General features: G+C 39.0%; 1 protein-coding gene across 1 annotated transcript in view; it reads right to left on the reverse strand.

Annotated features, from left to right (window-relative positions):
- Positions 1 to 567: 567 nt before the first annotated feature.
- LOC112995762 (integrin alpha-2) overlaps positions 568 to 17,805 on the reverse strand; it is a 71,182-nt gene continuing 53,944 nt past the window's right edge. The window contains exons 21-30 of the mRNA XM_026120953.2: positions 16,565 to 16,657; positions 15,567 to 15,643; positions 15,384 to 15,467; positions 12,256 to 12,358; positions 11,336 to 11,446; positions 10,698 to 10,802; positions 10,299 to 10,412; positions 7,811 to 7,900; positions 4,082 to 4,198; positions 568 to 3,534 (exon numbers count right to left, since the gene is read on the reverse strand). Coding sequence (XP_025976738.2) covers positions 3,445 to 3,534; positions 4,082 to 4,198; positions 7,811 to 7,900; positions 10,299 to 10,412; positions 10,698 to 10,802; positions 11,336 to 11,446; positions 12,256 to 12,358; positions 15,384 to 15,467; positions 15,567 to 15,643; positions 16,565 to 16,657 — 984 coding nt within the window. The 3' untranslated portion in view covers positions 568 to 3,444. The remainder of the gene's footprint in view (positions 3,535 to 4,081; positions 4,199 to 7,810; positions 7,901 to 10,298; positions 10,413 to 10,697; positions 10,803 to 11,335; positions 11,447 to 12,255; positions 12,359 to 15,383; positions 15,468 to 15,566; positions 15,644 to 16,564; positions 16,658 to 17,805) is intronic.

Below are 17,805 nucleotides of genomic sequence, written 5' to 3' on the forward strand. Positions count from 1 at the left end.
AAGTAATGTCCACAAAAGCAGCTAGTTTTTAGGTGGCGGTTACTGTCATGACTGTCCATTGTCTTCCCATTCACAGCCAAATTTCTCCCTCCTTTCCTTTCCCACCAGTCTCCCTTGGCAATGCTGCATTCTGCTTTTTCATCATGTGGTGGGGAATAGCCAGAGTTGCTACTACTGAGCAATTCTGTACATAACAAATTATATGAGTGCAGGGCATGGGGCTGGCAGAATAGATGCAAGTGAAGTGAGATAACCACATGTGTATATAAAGGCCTGGGCCTGGTGTGGTTTTTATCAATCTCTGTGCACTCAGAGCTATCCAAATCTAGGTGTTTTGCACTAACATGAACTGACTTATACTGCAATATAGCATATTACTGGAGTTATACACATGACAATAACCTACAAGAGTTTAAATGCAGATTCTTTGTAAACCGAGCAGAGTCATCCCCTTAGGGTTTTCACTGTGTGCTACTGGAACAAAGGCATATTTGGCCCCATTTTATGTAGTGCTTTTTCAGTAGCATTTCTTCCCTTTAAAGTGCTGTTTAAAAATAAATGACTATGTTCAGCAGTATTCTTGTTTTTATTGTAGTAACAGTGTTAGGCCTTCAGGTAGGCACTAGAGAGAGTCCCTGCTCCCATGGAGCTTACACACTAGCTTTCAGAACTCAGTTTGATTATAAACTAGCCTGTACATCCCAAATCTACATAGTCTCATATGAAACTAACTCTGAGTTAGGACTTGATTCTAGTACTTCAATAAGTGTGCACCTAGATTCAAGACCAGAATCAGATCTATTTATAACTTGAGCTTGCTGAACTTACTCCTGATTTCTCTTGCTGCAAGCACAAACAAAAGCACATGCTGAAGCCTGACATTTCAGAATATTATTTCATCTGTAACATGCTGTTTTAAAAAAAAACCTAAAAACCCCCTTTGAGCATAATACAAAATATACATCATATTTCCAGCATTATTTGCAGCTGTGCCAACTCAAAAGTGCAATAAACTCGCCCATTACAAAAACTGAATTAGCCATTTAAGTATTAATCATAAAACACGAATAAAACTACTAACCTTAAGTGGTTAGGTGATGCATACAAAACCTTACCCAGTGCTGTGCCTTCCCTTTATTTTGGGAATAGTATTGTTTCCAGGCAAGGGGGAAAGTCTTACTGTATGGGACAAAATAAAACCCAGTAAAGACAAGTGAATTGAATAACTGCTGTCTACTTGAATTGCTAAATTCTCCAAAAAGTTGGGTGTGGAATACGGACCTGTACCTTCTACTTAAGGCAGAAGATGGAAGTCTGGCTGAATGCCTAAATTTCCTTGCAAGCAGCACCAGAAATGAAAGATGCTACCATCTGCTCCACTGTGAAATTCCCTCTCTGGCCTGGAATGCATGACCCCAGTTACATAGGAACTTCCCACACATACGGGTGTAGAGTTTTGTTTTTTTCTTCCTCAAGTTTATGCAAGAATTGAGGCAGACAGTTTTTTTATCTTTGCTTTTAGAGTATTTGCCTTCTGGGTTCATAACTACAAATCAGGAGCTTATTCTTGAAATTTACACAATTGCTACATTTCTTTATTTTTTAAATAATTGTTTTGGCCACAGACTTAGCTGGTGGCAACAATCCTGTTTGTTAGACAATCAAGATCAGAATCCAGATCGTTTTTCAGAATGTTAAAAAAAAACCCCCAAACTAAAACGTAACATTTCATAGATATAAATCCAAAACGCACATAAGATTACACTGAACACAATCCAGGTGCCATTGTAAATGAAGCTATCATTTGCCAAAAACGTGGTTGACTCCTGACTGATTACTCTTTACTGATTAAAAAGACCAAATAAATCTTTTAAGCATGCTCAAGTCTCATTTTTGAAGAGCCCTTCAGAAAACAGTTTTAAAGGTGCCTAAGCATAATGAAGAACTAGCTTTGGAGAAGACAAGGCTTGAGGTTGGAAGTCAGTTAGGCACATTTAAATGTTTTACTCTTCAAGTGAATCACCTCTGCCTCAGAAACAATCTTAACTGTAAATCAGCATACATAAAGACAACACACACATCATCTTCTCCAACAGTAGATTATTACTGCCAGCCAGGAGAGTGAAAGGCAGACAAAAGGCCAATTATCTTGACTGTTACCTGTCTTAACAGCAGGGGCCTCCGTGAGAGTGAGCTTGCATTACAACAAAGGCAGTATAATAGCACGTGATGAATCTGAGGTGTTACTAACCAACACAAAGTCACCCAAGTGTTGTGCAGTTAACAGAGCTCCATCCAGAGCAATACAGTACTTTACTGTAGAAAATGTAAGTTAACTTCTTCAAGACATGGAACCACTTACAAGAGGTAAGTAGGTCATACTGAGCTTTGTTCTCTTGGAGGGCACTGAGATGCTAAAGGAGAAAGTGCAGTACATAATTCAGAGAGCTTAGATCTTCACACTCCTGTGGCCTAACAGCAGCTTACTTCTTCAGTCATCCCTTCTAGTTCCCGTCATGCGCTTACGCTTGCAAAAATCTTCCAGTACAGAATTAAAGGCAAAATGATGTCAGAGGTACTGCTAGTTTAAAGCCCAGTGTAACAGTACTGATAGTGCTTCTCAAGATGAAATTTGAAAACCAGTCATAACAGTGCAGAGAACGTGTTGTAAGTGGTTGTGAAATTCATATTTTCTTTTCAGAAAAACACAATGCAGAGGACAGTTATGTGTATCATTTGGCAATATTTTCCAAAAACAATATACTTCAGTAATTTGTGACCTTAGTGCAAGGAATACGGTGATCTTTTGGAGCAATATGCCCGTCCGGTTGTCCTATAACACACGGATAGACACCTTCATACGCAGTTCCCATTTTATAGTTTATAGATTAGTTAAGACAAACGTTTGCTGGTGTGAATCATTTCTCTAAAACAATAAGGATGGAGCTAGTCAATGATGTATTGAATTTTCTTCTCCCAGGCTGGAAACAGTATTCACCACACATTCATCATCAAGTTAATAGAAAATGTCCTTTACACATATGGTACTTGTCAGCTGAATTATGAACTGATGCTGTCCCACAATAATCTGAAATAAATTTCTCTGTTTCACTCTGCAGTGGATCAGGAGAAGGGTTGCTGGCACAATATGTTACTGTAAACTCCGGACCTGCCAGTTCTAAGGGCTAAGTTTGTTTGAAAGGCAAAAATATACAAGAAAAGGGACTATAAGTCATTTTTTTGGGGAAAAAAAAAAACTGTCCTGCAGTTACTCTTATAATAGAGTAGAATTTGTAAAATATTTTCATCTATAAAAAAAGACACTTTCATTAAAAATGTTTAAATCTTATTAAACTTTAAGGCACTCCAACTGAAGAACTGATTGGATCACAACTACTGTTGGTGGCTCAGATGTCCTCTCTTTATCCTCATTACTCTGTATCTTCAGTCCTTGTCCTTTGTGAGTTCTGTAACTTCATCGATATCTTCTATATCCTGTGTCATTTTTTCATACTGTCTCTTGAAGAAGCCAAGCTGTAAGAAGTTTTAAAATAACATGTTATATTAAAACCAGCTATGCATTAGTATAATTGCTAAAATAGGATATATACAAGAGCCATTTATTTAGTCATTTACAACTACATTTCTCAGTTGAGAGAAATTGAGTTGATCCTTTCTCTCCTTGGTCTCCCCCACTGATTCCTACTCCCCAGCCTTGCCCACCAGGAATATCGTGGGAGTGTTCAGAGTCCAGCTGGTGAGTTGTGGAGGGACACAGGCAAATGTCAAAAGACAAAAATGCCACTGCCCTTGTTTTTAGCCATTGGCAAGTCATTTAACACCTTCATGTGGCCAATATCTATGGCCACTCATTTCAGTAGTTTTTCTCTCAGAATTTTTAAAAGTACATCTAAATGCTATCTCCAGACTGTAGTACCAATACAGTATTATTCTTACCACCAAACTGCATGTGCAGTTTTGTTCAGCACTAGAGAAAGATTCCAAAGAAAATAGCCCAAGTGCATTTATGAAGAAACATTATTTTCTGCTTTTCTTTGCAAGAATATAAACACCTACTTACTTTCCATAAAACAGCAACCAGTGCTAACAGCAAAAAGAGTCCAGCCAATATACTGCCAATCACAACACCAACTGGTATCTCAGCTTTCTCATCAGGCTTCATTATTGTAACTGAGATCTGAAAGCAGATAGATTTGTGTGTTACGGGTTAATGTTAACAGCGTTTAAAGTAGGATTTTGTAAACCAAATCTTTTACTTATCAAGAATAGCTGGGCTGTACACATTCCAGAAAAAAAGACTGTAACACACCAGACAGTTGCAGCCCTTACGCTAGTGTCCACAGGTACCCTTTTGCACCTCTGTAGCACCCAGGAATGCCTTTTAAGGATTAGGGTCCCTCATCACTATTGGCCGTACACAGGTAGAGAAGCAGTAGCTTCCCTTCAGTTTTCTCTCTCTTCAGTAAAAGGAATTCTTTCAGCGTTGTCCCCATACTGCACAGACACGCCGTCACTAGATAAACTGGACATGACTAACCACAGACTACAGTCTGGGAACAGGATCACGCAGATCCACCATCTGCTCAAAACAGGCTTCCACTATGTCAGCTAGAGAAGAATATTTCAACTGCCTGCAGTTAGAGTCCATTATCTGTGGTGGCCAGCTGTGATGAGGCAAACTAATGACAGGGTGCACACACTATTGTACGCTCACGGGGGCTGCTGACATTTTTGCCCTTCTGCCAGGCAGGTCCTCTGTCTCTTTTACCTGCTCTTCTGACCTTCTTGCAAAGGCACTAGCAACTTGTTAGATCCTCCTTGCCCTTCATGTTAATGTGTGTTCTCCTGAGGTAACTGCATGAAGTTGCAGCAAGACATATGGGTCAAACAGGAGTTTTTCTAAAACACCCATGCTTCCTGCTGGTCAGACGAACTACAGTCAATACCAGAGGGCTCCCAGAACAGTATATACTGCCTGGAAATTAGTTTTCAGATGTTGCCCTATCTAGTTGCATTGGGCATGACCAGCTGTATAGTTACATGCAGCATAGCTACTCAATGAGATACTGGCCTAATATTTATGAACTGACAAATCTTTGGATTTAATCGTGGAATAACATTCATTTAGCATGAAGATTTTTTTCCTTCCTGAAACATGATAAAAGAAGTCATGCTGGTTTACTTTCTCAGGGTTGCTTGCTCAGTGCATTTGTCTGGTGTAATTTAATCTCAAGGTTTCTGGGAAACTTGTGCTGAACTGACATCTCAGTGTTTCTGCTGGAAGGCTCTAATGTTGTGCTAGGTGTGGCCATGTGTATTCATTTCACAGAAGCAGGCTTTGTGTATTTTCTAATAAAGTGGCCATAATGATGATTATAGCAGGTTAACATACTGTCCTCCAGCTGGAAGTCCTTTCCAACTTGGAAAAAAATCTGAAAGCTCTTACGCAAAAATATCTAAGCAACTTCTGCGCATAGCATCACAAGATAATATCAATTCATTTGGCTGCACTGCAACCTAGCTCATCCAAATTAGAAGAGCCAATTTCATGTGTGTGTGCAGCTTGTCCAGTAATATTTTCTCTATTAGATTAACAGTGAAGTGGCACTATTTGAGAGGTAAATCTATGCCTAACATAATTATAACCAAATGTCGTCCTTAAAGTCAAACAGTGATCAGTAAGACACCATGGCTACAATTTACCTCAGCTAATGCTGTATCTATATAATCTATGTATTCTCTATCTATATATGCAATCTATACATGCTGTAAATACAGACCCCTGGCTTCCAATAGAGAGGAATTTTAGAGCATAATTAACCTTACCAATTTTTAGCATCATCTTTAAGATAAGATGTATTGCTTCCTATTGCTACCTATTCTTTCTACTGATTAGGGCTTATAGGAGGGCTAACTCAGATATGAATGACTAATGTAGGTATCAGGTTGGATGAATCCTACCACCCCAGCTGATCATCTGAAATAATGTAAGTAGGCAGACAAACCCAGAATTGCTACTGCACTGTCCTCTGCCCAAGAAAGTGAGAAGAGGCAAAGAGTGGGCATGATTTCTGCCCTGCCAAGAGGTAAATGCAGTGCTGGGTACTGACTCCATTGCCAAAGTGCCAAAGGAAACCATCTGCCCTAAGTAGAGGGTAACGATGCAGTGCCCTTCACCAGGTGGTAAATTTGCTGTGACACACTGAATTTTTACAGGGCAAAAGGTATCGAAAGAATCAGTGCGTAGACTACCAAAATACATCTTGTTGTTTAGGAGCTCTGCAGACCCCTTTCTGGGTCTCTTCAACTGCTGCCTCAGAGCTGTAAAAGTCCCAGCTGCAGATGTTTCAATGGCTGATTGAAGAATTACTTTTTACTTGTTAACTGTCAATTTAATCAGTCATTTGAAAGGTTTAATTCTGGTTCTCCTGAAATCACTAACAGAACTGCTAGTACTGCAAAATTTGGCACTACTGTGGTACAGCTGTAGAACGATGTCCAGTAATAGATGGTTTATGAGCTACCTAAAAGGCCTGTAGAATTACTTGGAATATCTGAGTGGTATATAAAGCAGTTTCATCTCCTAGTAGAAATAAAGTCATGTCATAAAGCGCAGGGCCCTCAGCACACTTCCAAATACTGTCATGTTATTCTTCTGCAAAATCCTGGCATTGTTTTCTGAACTTCAGATATATTCCCTTTACTTCTTCAGGAAGTGGAGGTTTCCCTGAATACAAATGGGCTATTTAGAGATTCTTTACAAAAATGGAATGATCCATGGGAAAATAATGATAAAAATAGCACTGAATTATGGCCTTATTTCTACTTTGAGATAGGTCAATCAGTAATTTTCCTAGTACACATTTAACTGAATTTTCTATTGCCTATGACAGGGCTATGCTACACACCCTCACAGACACTTGACTCCCTTACTAAGTTGCAGTCTGGTCTTCAAAGGTCTTGATTATATTTCTACAATCTTAACCCAGTATTGCAAATGGAAAAGTGTTACTCTGTAGATATGTCAGGAGAACAAAAATCTTTTTATTATTATCACAGTAGCACTGCAGTAGAAAGTATTTTTCAGGTGCTGTTTATGTTTGTATTTTAATGGATGGAATCCCTGGGAGAAGGATTCCAAACTAACAAAGTGGTTTTCTAGTGACTTTTCCTGAGATTACCTGTCCCATATTGTCCATTGTCCATATCGTCCATATTGCTGCCATTCCATATTCAAAAATACTCCACAACATTTTACAATTGAGATTAAGTACATTTGCTGGAGAGCTATGCCAAATATTTGTTTACAACTGTCAAACCAAATACACTTCCACAAGTAAGACTATAAATCAGATTTGCTAAAATATTTCCCAGAGCTCATTTATCTAGGGCAATTAATTCTCTTACAGAAAGAAGTCCAAATTTTGATTTTTTTTAAGAACAGGAAGCTAAGTGAATTTCATAAGATTTTAATTAGGTTTTGTTATTAGGTTTTGTTCATAGTTTTACAATCTATTTGAGACTGCAGATTTAATTTCATTGTTGTATATTGTTGTATTTCATTGTTGTATATATGTATGATCATTGTTGTATATACAGGACTTAGATAAAAACATTTTAGTATCTTGAAGGAGGATGTATACAGCCAAAGGATACTTTAGTTCAACATATTCAAATATTATCAGTGTGTAATTTGCTATATACTTCTCAGTGACACTGAATATTAAACATTATCATTTTAATACACTAAAAGATAGAGAAGTTAAATATCTATTTATCCATCACTTACAGTTAGGGTATTCTCTCCAATTACAAATAATGTAGGATTATGCGTATTGATTTCTGCCTCTGCTGAGAGTTGTAATGTCTGGAAAGTTGACTGAAAAAGAAGTTAAAAAGAAAAAAAAAAAATACTGTGAAGCTCTATTAAGGGGCAAATCAATCAGAATATAGATATCCTAAAAAAATTCTCCTGTATTGAAATGAAGCCTTCAGAACTAGAAAAAAAGTCACAGCATTGAGAAGATTAAAATGATCTTTTTTTAATTGTTCCAAGCTAATGTTTCTATAAAAGCAACAATGTATTAGTAATCCAGATTAAGTTTCGCTATTTTTATTTATTAGCAATGAAACTTAGGAACTGGCTGTGCTTCTTTATCAGAAAGTTCAAGCAAAACAGAAGAATTTGATTATATATACATTTTTATAGTTACTTCAGAGCTTTCAATGCTGTTAACTGTAAAGAGATGGGAAAAGAAAAAAAAGAAAAAAAGCCCAGTGAGAAAGGGAAAAACAGCCCAGCAGCAAAAGACAGATGGAGACAGAGCTCTGGCCTTTCAAAGAAATGGAATCTGGATGTTCTTTCCCTTCTTTCCCCCCTCACTTCTATCCAATGATTCTCTGCTTTTCCCAATTTAGTTTTTCCTATCGCTATCTGTTTCTCTCCACTGTTCAAATTCTGACCTCACTCCCTCAACTTAAAGAAGAAGAAGAAAAAAATCTTAGCCAATTCCCATTTAGAAAGGGACCCTGTGCCAGATACCACTTCCTTCTGCGACTCTGTCCAAGGCAGAGGAGCACAGCTGTGCTCACGCTGCCAGTTTAGCACTGCCGCTCTGTGTGACACTCCCACGCGCTGCAGCCACAGATACCCATTTCCTAGAATACCACAGGAAACATCTTGAAGCTCATGGGGGAACGTGAGCAGCGCTGCCAGCGTCACAAACAGTACCAGAGAAGCTGTCCCAGATGCAATGAACGCTCTGTCCTTTCGCCTCCTGAATCATCTCTCTGCAGTGGGTTCTAACAAATCTACAAACGCTGGCAGGGACAGATACAGTTCACTTGACAGAGGGAACATGAGCTACCTTGAATCCACAGCAGCCGACGTGCTGGACTGACCACCCATGCAATGCACGGTTGTATGCCTACGCTGTGGCCATCTGTCCAAATATTCTGTCCTGGGCTGCTAGATATTTAGAGACTCGCCTGATCACTATTCAAAGTACTTTGTTAATTCCTAAACACATCTTTCTTTGCTTTGTTTCGCAAGTACCAGCAAGCCTGCTGTCCTCTTCTTGGACAATGATTGACTGTCATTAAGTAAAAAAGCTAATTACATGCATTGTTGGGTGCCTGCAAGATTATTTGCACTAAACATTGACAATTAAATAGAAACTAACAAAATGGGAGATAAGAAGACAATTGTGACATGTAATCTTCCCTTCCCACCTCCCAGTGGTAAACAAATTATTTCCAGTCAATTTCTTGCAAAAGTAGCAACCTTTTATTCAGATCTCTCCCTTCTGTGTACCTGTCAGCACTATCCCAGTGTTCTTGATCCAACTGATTTGAAAAATGCATGCTTTAAAGACACGCAGATGCTTCCCTTCAGACACTAGCGTAAGTATACTACGTTATCAAACTGACCTTTTACTTTTAAAGAGCAGAACGCTGAACCTGACAACAACCGTGCTGTTAAATGTCAATACCTAGTCGTAGGGTTTGGCAAACAGACTACTGAGAACTGCGTCATGTTCCTGATGCTCTAGACAAAACCAGGACTCTAAGACAGTTTGGTCGGTTGCCTAGCTGAGAGGCAAACATGGTCTTTTTTCAAAAGTCTGGTAATTCATGATGAATTATATCCTGGAGGACACATGGTGATTTAAAATGGGATAGTCAAGATATTATTGAAGGATATTTTTAAGCATCCTACAGGATGCTATTTAAGCAAGGACTGCTTCCTTGATAGCAACTCTAAAAACGACAAAATCAATAAAAAAAGTTTCCACACCTTGTCTGGCAAATGTAACTGGCAGCACTAACAAGCTTTTGATATTTTGATACGATTTGAAATGATCACTATGTCGGCTATGACGTTCAAAAGCTAAAAGCAACATTATTTTCCAGACTATGACTACACTGTACTGCTGTCCTACATTCAGTTTTGTGGAAACTGTTGTTTCTGGCCCCTTGAATGAATCAAACAGTCACAGCAAGATTTTTTTTTTTCTTTTCAGCTACAAAGATCTGCATTATCCCGGCATTTTCTTAGGTTTTGTCCTGGACTACAGCTTATCAATTCCATTATGCAAGCTTACTACTTATTTTACTTTTAGATAAAAGTTTTCAATCTGGAAAAATAGATACAATAATGAAAACTAAAGGATGATCTTCCTATATGGGAAAGGTCTCTTTACCTAAGTTTGAAAAATGTCAGAAACTATGAAATATTTGGATATTGATTCACTCACGAAAACACAGTTGATACTCACAGCAGCAAAGGTTCCATTCCAGATTCTGGTAGACACATTCACAAAATACTCCCCCTTCAACATAAGGTCTTCCAGTTTGCATGTGATGGTACTGCACTTTGCATTCTTACAATTCTTCCAGTGAAAACCGCAAAGAGAGGCAACAGTATGCATTAAAAAATACACTTTAACAAATGTTCTTTTAATGATCAGATTTTTTACCCTGGCCTTTGTGTGCGTACAAATTAAGTGCTCGCAAGCTGTGAACGAGCATCTTTTCTTCCCCCTATGGCAGATGCGGTATGTTTGGAAAAATACATAGGCTCCACTCCTGCTCATAAGGATCATAAGGACCATAGGCTCATAAGGATCAGATCTGTGCCCCTATCCTTCTGCACTACAGTGCTCATTCTTACTCACCAGTTCTTTGGAAGCTCGGAAGTTCTCTTTCTTGAAAGATGCAGAATAAGGTCTTTTTCCTATTTTCAGTGGATTTATTTGAGCTTGACAAGTAACACCTCTGGCCTAGAAAAGATGGCAAGAATTAAATTAGATGATGTCATACGCAGTTTATAGTCATCTTATCAGAGTAATATATATTTTTGTGACCAGATGTTGACAATCACTGCTGACTGTTGGAGGCTAGATTGTGAATTATATAATACTAGATACTTTTTGAAAATTAGAGACTGAATGTGTTGTAGGTCAGAATTCAACTGCTCTTATGGTATTTTTTTTTCTCCTAGAGTGACCTGAAAGTTTTGTCCTAATGTAAAAATTTCATACTCTTCCCAAGAACTTGGAAAAGGACCTAGGTGAAGAGTTCCAGGGTCATATGAAAAGTCAGCTGTGGACTGTAAAGATAATCCACTTCTGCCAAGTACTAGAGTAGTGTAGTGCTGTCTTGATCGTCCTCCCCCTTCCCTTTGTGAAGATGCGAAGAGAAGAAAGGGCAGAGATTCTCTGAATCTCAACCATACTATAAAGGAAATAACTGATCTATATGGTGCTGGTTAAACCCCCCAAAACACAGCAGTTTATGTAATTAAGTTCTTCACCTCATCTGTGTCGACTGCAGTTATATACATCAGTGGGTTGTCTTTGTTGGTCAGTTCTGGAAGATGGATTTTTACAGATGCCATCTTTACCGGAATACTTCCTGTTGTTACCTGCAAAGCAAGTAATTCATAATTAATTCAGATAGTTATACTTACATAAGTAAGAATTATTTTGTCTAGCAAGAAAATCATAAATCCAGGATGATTAAGAAAGAATTGGATTTGTATTAGTACACTTACTGCAGTAGTAATTGCATTATACCAATACTACAGCAAAAAGTACACTATATAGTTTCAGGGCCCAGGCTTTCCTTACCAAGCTCTTATTAACTGCATGAAATACTTTTTTGAAAACCAAATATTCTGCCACAGCCAAAATGCCTACTACTTAGTCCTTTAGCATAGCAGTTAAATGAAATGTAAATGGAACATAATTAAAGACCCCCCCCCCCACGCCCAAAACGCATTGTCTTGGGACCAACATTTTTCTGAGTTATGTAATAAATGCTGTGATCAGTCTAACTCTTGCATCTGGTTTAAGTGCTTAACCCTTAGCCAAACTTCAAATTTCAAAGTCCAAGTCTGAGAAGATTTATTTTAATTCATCAAGTCAGCAGAAAACAAATATGCACTGTGAATAGTTGGCCTAAAGTTAAGCCTTAACCATCCTGTAAAGATGTAAACAGTGCAGGACCAATCCTTCCCCCACTCCACTCATGTGCAGGAAGTAGAGATTTCATCCTTAAGCCCGTAGAGATTGTGAGCATCTATCCCCCAGCTATTCAACTGTTTGGTTGATTCATAAAGCATCAAAATCAGACACTGAAATTAGGAATTTTTTTTTCAACTGCTTTTTGGGAGCAGGCTACCAGGAGGAGGTAAGGCAGCTTCTCGAACTAGAACCAGAAACTTGTACTAACCTTAACTGAAAAGTTGAACGTGGGGCCAATTTCTCCAAAATTATTCACAGTGGAAGGAATGTTATGATCAGAGTACACTTCATAGAAGTTGATGTTGGCAAGCCTAGTTAACAACCGTAAAACAATACATTTCAACTTGGCAGCTGCTATGAAAACATATGCAACTGGATGCATTTTGGTTTGTTATAAGGTACTTATAAACAGAAGTCAGAAATACAATCAGAAGAAAAATCGGTCACTTGTAATGCTGCTTGAATTTTATAAAGTTGGTTAAGAAAATACCCTGTGTACTGAAGCCCAAGCCCTGAGTGAGGATGTGAATGTGGGATAGCAGGGTTGTGCTGCACTGTGGGAGAGAGAAGACTCCGCAGCCTCCTGCACCCCTCTGTGCCTCGCCGTGGTATTGCAAGCTCCCGTCTGACAACAACTGCTACTTTCTGCCTTGCAGGAGTCTCCCTCCTCATTAAGAGCCCCCCTGGACAGTCCCACTCGCTGCATCTATAACAACAAATATGAACAGGCCCCAAGGGAAACCCTGAGCCTAATGCCAAAGGCCAGACTGGCTTGTTTCTGTGCTGCCTAGGTGCTGAAACACACAGGGCACCCTGGCTGTGTGCACGTTACGGATCACGTGGCCCTTTTGTCTCCTCTGGGCCACCTTCTTTATTGTTTATGTTTCTTTTTGTTCAAAATTTCCAAAGTAATGTGATGGCTGTTGCAACCCACCATGACATGCAATTAAGGGTGCGTAATGGAAGGATGCAGTAGGAGAGCCTGTGGATGGTATAGGGGGCAAAGCCAGCTGGGACGGTGCTCAAATACAACAAAAGCATCCCTGTGTGGTACATCACATCCATACTGCTCCTTGTGAGCAGCTCCTCAGGTGAGCCATCCCCAGAACTGTTTCTGGTTTTTCTCCTAGAGGAGATTAATTTGAGCAGTCAAAAATCAAGCCAGGGAGTGAGTTAATGAGGAGCATGGACAACCATGATTCCATTACACCAGCCCTTATTGCAGCGCAAGGCACAAATCCCTCTTATTTATCCCTCTCCATTTAATCCAGGTAACATCTGTGCATGCGACTGCAAAGCAACACATGCAGTCTCGCAGAGGTACTTCCTGATCAATGGTGTTCCTCCATACTACATCTAGGATCCTTTTCAATTCTCCATGTTTTCTCCCATGGGAAAAGAATGAAAGGGCCTCCTTACAAGGACTCCCAGAAAAGCTGTTTGAATCATTTTCTGCTTCCTCACTGCTCAAATCTCCAGTCCTTCCTGGATGCATTATCAGCCTTCTTGTCCTTGCGTAAGTCATTGACAAGACTGACTTCCACCTCTTCTCATGGGAACTTACATTAGGAGAGTCTCCCTATAAAAGTCTCTCTTTAGGAAGACAACACAGTTTTCTCAACTCTCGTCTTTTAAAATGTTGCCTTTTGGCTAAATTACCTGCCTCAAGAAAGAACCATGAGAAGCTGACTGAGTTCTTCATCTCCAGATAGATATTTCCTAAGTGGAGGACAAGATCAAGGACAAAGGATCCAAGGCAACCATTTAAAATTATACCTTGGCTTAATATGTATTCCCCTTAGTTCTTTTAAACTGATTCATCTCCAGGAATCCAGATGCTTTTGTGGCTGAAGTGGTTCCTTCATGTCTTGACATGCATATGCAATTCCATTTTCTCTTACTTCAGGAGATGCACCTGAATTCTAAATGTTTTCTTTGAGTAACTTTTTATAGACTCCCTGCCTGGCCTTTGCTGAAGCAGTGAGTTTATATTGGTATTTCTCAGCTAATTAAATTTGCAGATTCGTGTGCATCATCTAGTTTTCCTAGGAGACTGCTGTGATAGCCACCTAGTTAGATGCTTCTGTATCTCTGTGCCATTGCTAACTTTTTTAACAAACACTCTCCTGCTGAAATGTCTGTCATGCAACTTTCTCAGTGAATCGAAAGAACTTGTGTTGCTGACCCAAATATACACTTGTCAGCAATTAAAACAATCTGAAAAATACTACACAACTCCAGAATTGGAGCACCTGGGTGATGTGAATCTAGGGCCTCAGAATATTTTGGAACAGCTGCTGCAAAGCAGGTTATTAAACAACATCTATACTGGGGTCCACATTCCAATTCAGCTCACTGCATACAGCCTCCAGTTTCATGTGGTTATGGTAGTTTTGAATATTCATTTCCCTCATTCATTGTTGTTGTTCATTTTTAAGCAGGTTCCTCTTTTTATATCCAAGAGTTATGCCTCCATTTCTGTCAGTCTTTGAATAACTGCTGTTTATCTTCTACTAGTTTAGATTTATAAATTTTGGAATGCTTTGGCATTTCTTCACTAACAGTTGGTGACCAAGTGCATGAAATATGACTACATATAGCTTATCCTAGAAATTCAGTAATTTGGAAAGATAAACAAATCTTTTCTTTGATGAAAAGTAAAATAACATATGTTATCTGAGAGTCAAACCAATGTATTTTTGTTTCAGTTCTAATTTCGCTTAAACTGTAACTGAAATTACTCATTTGGAACAGCAACAGACTGATTACTCCTCCAGTGCATCCCAAATGACTGCGAGTTTCAAGGGCTGAAGAGAAGAGATTTCTAGGGCATGAAATGAAGGTCAGTGTTACAGGGATTTTTGTGTCTCTTCCCCCCTGCCTTGCTGGCTCTCCTTACAAAATGCCCTTCTCAGGTATAAAGGACCCCTCAGGCAACAGTTTAATCTGACCATTCTAGGAGATGAGAAAAGGATGATACCAGAAGGCAAAGGAGTAAGTGTGAGCCAGAGGCTGAAAGGAGGGTGGGAAAGTGGCGCTTTATATTATCAAAACCACAAGTACTGTTTGTGTTTTTATGTAGCTTCCATTCATATGAGCATCTGATGCCCTGTAATAATTATACATATGGATCCATAATTGTTTTGTCTGTAATTCCTTAAATGCAAGATTACTGGAAGAGCATAAATTTCTGCTACTACTGATGAAGTCAGAATTTCTTATGACTTCCAAAACAAAAACAAACTTTCATTATTTTTTCAGTGGTCTTTCAGAGGCTGTTACTATATTCAAATGCCTTTTAAAAATGACAGTGACTCCTTTTGTTATTCAGCATACCTTGTGAAGTGAATTTCTGCATCATACCGCAAAGGAATTGATAAACTGACCTCGTTGTCCAAGTCATGCTCTTCCTTACTTTCACTGTTCATCAAAATATATTTAAGTCATATGTTATAAAATTATTTAAAACAAATTAGAACATTAATAACTAATTTGTTGTCATATAATAATATAGGTTACCTTAATGCACGAAAACTTAGAATTGCCATATTCTGAAGATTTTTCAGGTTAAAATCAAAACTAATATCAAAAGATACCTATGGAAGAGACAGGGAACAGATAATAAATGAGTTTATATTAAAACATGGAAAGTACTTACAAATAGAAACATAATTATATGTGCAAAGGTCTGGAATTGCTGTGTACAACTGAATCCCCCACCTATTTCTGTGCACTATTTCAATAATCTCTAATACTGTAGAATTGTTTTGTTCTCACTTTCACCTACAAATTGACATTGTTGCATCTAATTAACTTTTCAGATCTAATTAGGTGTTCTGGTTTTGCATTCTTTTCCTCTGCAGAATGTCATGTTTCTATTCTTTCTGGAAAGTTTCTCACTGCTCCAATTGACTATGTTAGAGGCTGGAAGTCTGTTTCTGTTCTGCCCGAGAGGAATAAGAGATTAAGTTCCCAAGAGGAATGAAAGATTAAATTCCCTAAGACCATGGATATCCTGAGATTTATGCTATATATGACAAAAAGGATGTATGAGCCATCCTAGGGCTGTGTGGGCCACCCCTCTCCTCTCAAGACAACTGTGTTCCTTGCAGAGATTACATTCACAGAGCAGGAAAGGGAGCTGACTCCAGGTTCAGTCAGCAGTAGGAGCTCCACTGCAATTCTGTTCAGTTCCCTGGAGGCAGTGGCATGCCGAGCAGCGGCTCTCAGCTTCTGGTCCCAGCCCTTATACTCCCAGAGTTACAAAGCTCAGTTGCACCTGGGAGTTCTGGCATTTTCCAGGGATAGGGAGAAGTGTGCTCCACAAGAATTTTTTCCCTTAATCTGGTAGAGGTCACTAAAGTTCAGCCCTTAGTTTGGTTCTTTTAATGTCTCTGAAAAGCAAAGGGGAATTTAACCGCAGCTAAATCCAAGAAATCCTCACCAGCAGTAAATGCAGGTGTGGGGGGGTAGTTTTGGGGTATAACACAAAGCTTATTTAAATATGCTAGCGGTACCTGTTGTCCTGTTCTGAAAACAGGATAGCTGATTTGACAAATGACTGTAGTTTGAGCTGTGCCGGTCTGACAAGAGACTTCAGTCCCATCACTCTGCAGAACAAAGACAGAAAAGTCATGTTAATATCAGTTTTTGATAAAATACACAGGAAATCCCCAGGCTTGTATTTTCAACAGAGCATCTATTACATTAAGGAGCAGTCCAAATACATGTTAAGACAGCAATTCCTGGAGATGCACCAGATGGGTGGAGAAGGGAGGCAGGGGTTACAGTGAGACAAGTGAAAGGTAGGAAAAGGCCCGATCCTGTGCAATTTCTTGTGGGCTGTAATGATCTTGTGAGATTGTTTGCTGGACAGTTTGCAGTACAGATCACCTATTGCCTTAACTGTTTTAGTGTTTTCTCACAACATTTTTACAGAACTTTTATAGTCATATTTACACAACCTGACTGAGTGATAAGTACTGTAACTATAGAAGTTAATGTGCAGTTAATGTACTTTTGCAGGAAAAGTCTACAGTCCATAGGAGCTTATATATCACTTCACAGAGTGAAGTGTCATCCTCTCACACCAAAGGAAAGACAAACTCAAAGGCTATAACCAGTTATCACACTGAAAAGAATTCATTAAAATATACTATCTTTTGTTAAAATGCATCCTTACAAAACATTTACCATTCATAAATTATGCCGCCCGCCCCCCCCCCCCCCACACACACACATTCTCAGCTTATGCATTTTTCCTGCTGTGAAGCAGGCATGTTTTGGGGCAAAAGTTTCACTTGCATGCTTCTAAGCAAAAGGGCTTTTAAAGCAGAGGAAAATTCTAGCTCCAGGGGCACCCTCAGCATTGTGTGGAGTACTTCTGCCAGTTCATTGTTAGGAAAATACTGCTTTTGGGTGGTGATAAATGCTCTTTTTCCCTTTCTGCCTTCAATATAGGGATTGCTCTGGATTTCACCCTTAGTATTATCATGCACCTCTCCAGTAGCAGCCTGACAACATAGGCCAAGCACTGAAGTCTGGATTTCATCCTACATGAATTGTCTGGGAGCAACAGTTCAGATTAAAGATTTACTGCACTCCCCAAAATAGTCTGAAAAATTCCTTTCTTTTCCTTTTCTGAGACAAAATTCATTAGAAGACTAGCTTCTGGTATAGCAATATAGCAATCACTTCAATCTGATTAACTGTCTAGCTGGAATACCTGGCCTTGGCTGTAACACTGTTTCTAGATCCA

The sequence above is a fragment of the Dromaius novaehollandiae genome, chromosome Z (assembly GCF_036370855.1).
Source record: "Dromaius novaehollandiae isolate bDroNov1 chromosome Z, bDroNov1.hap1, whole genome shotgun sequence".
Taxonomy (NCBI): Eukaryota; Metazoa; Chordata; class Aves; order Casuariiformes; family Dromaiidae; genus Dromaius; species Dromaius novaehollandiae.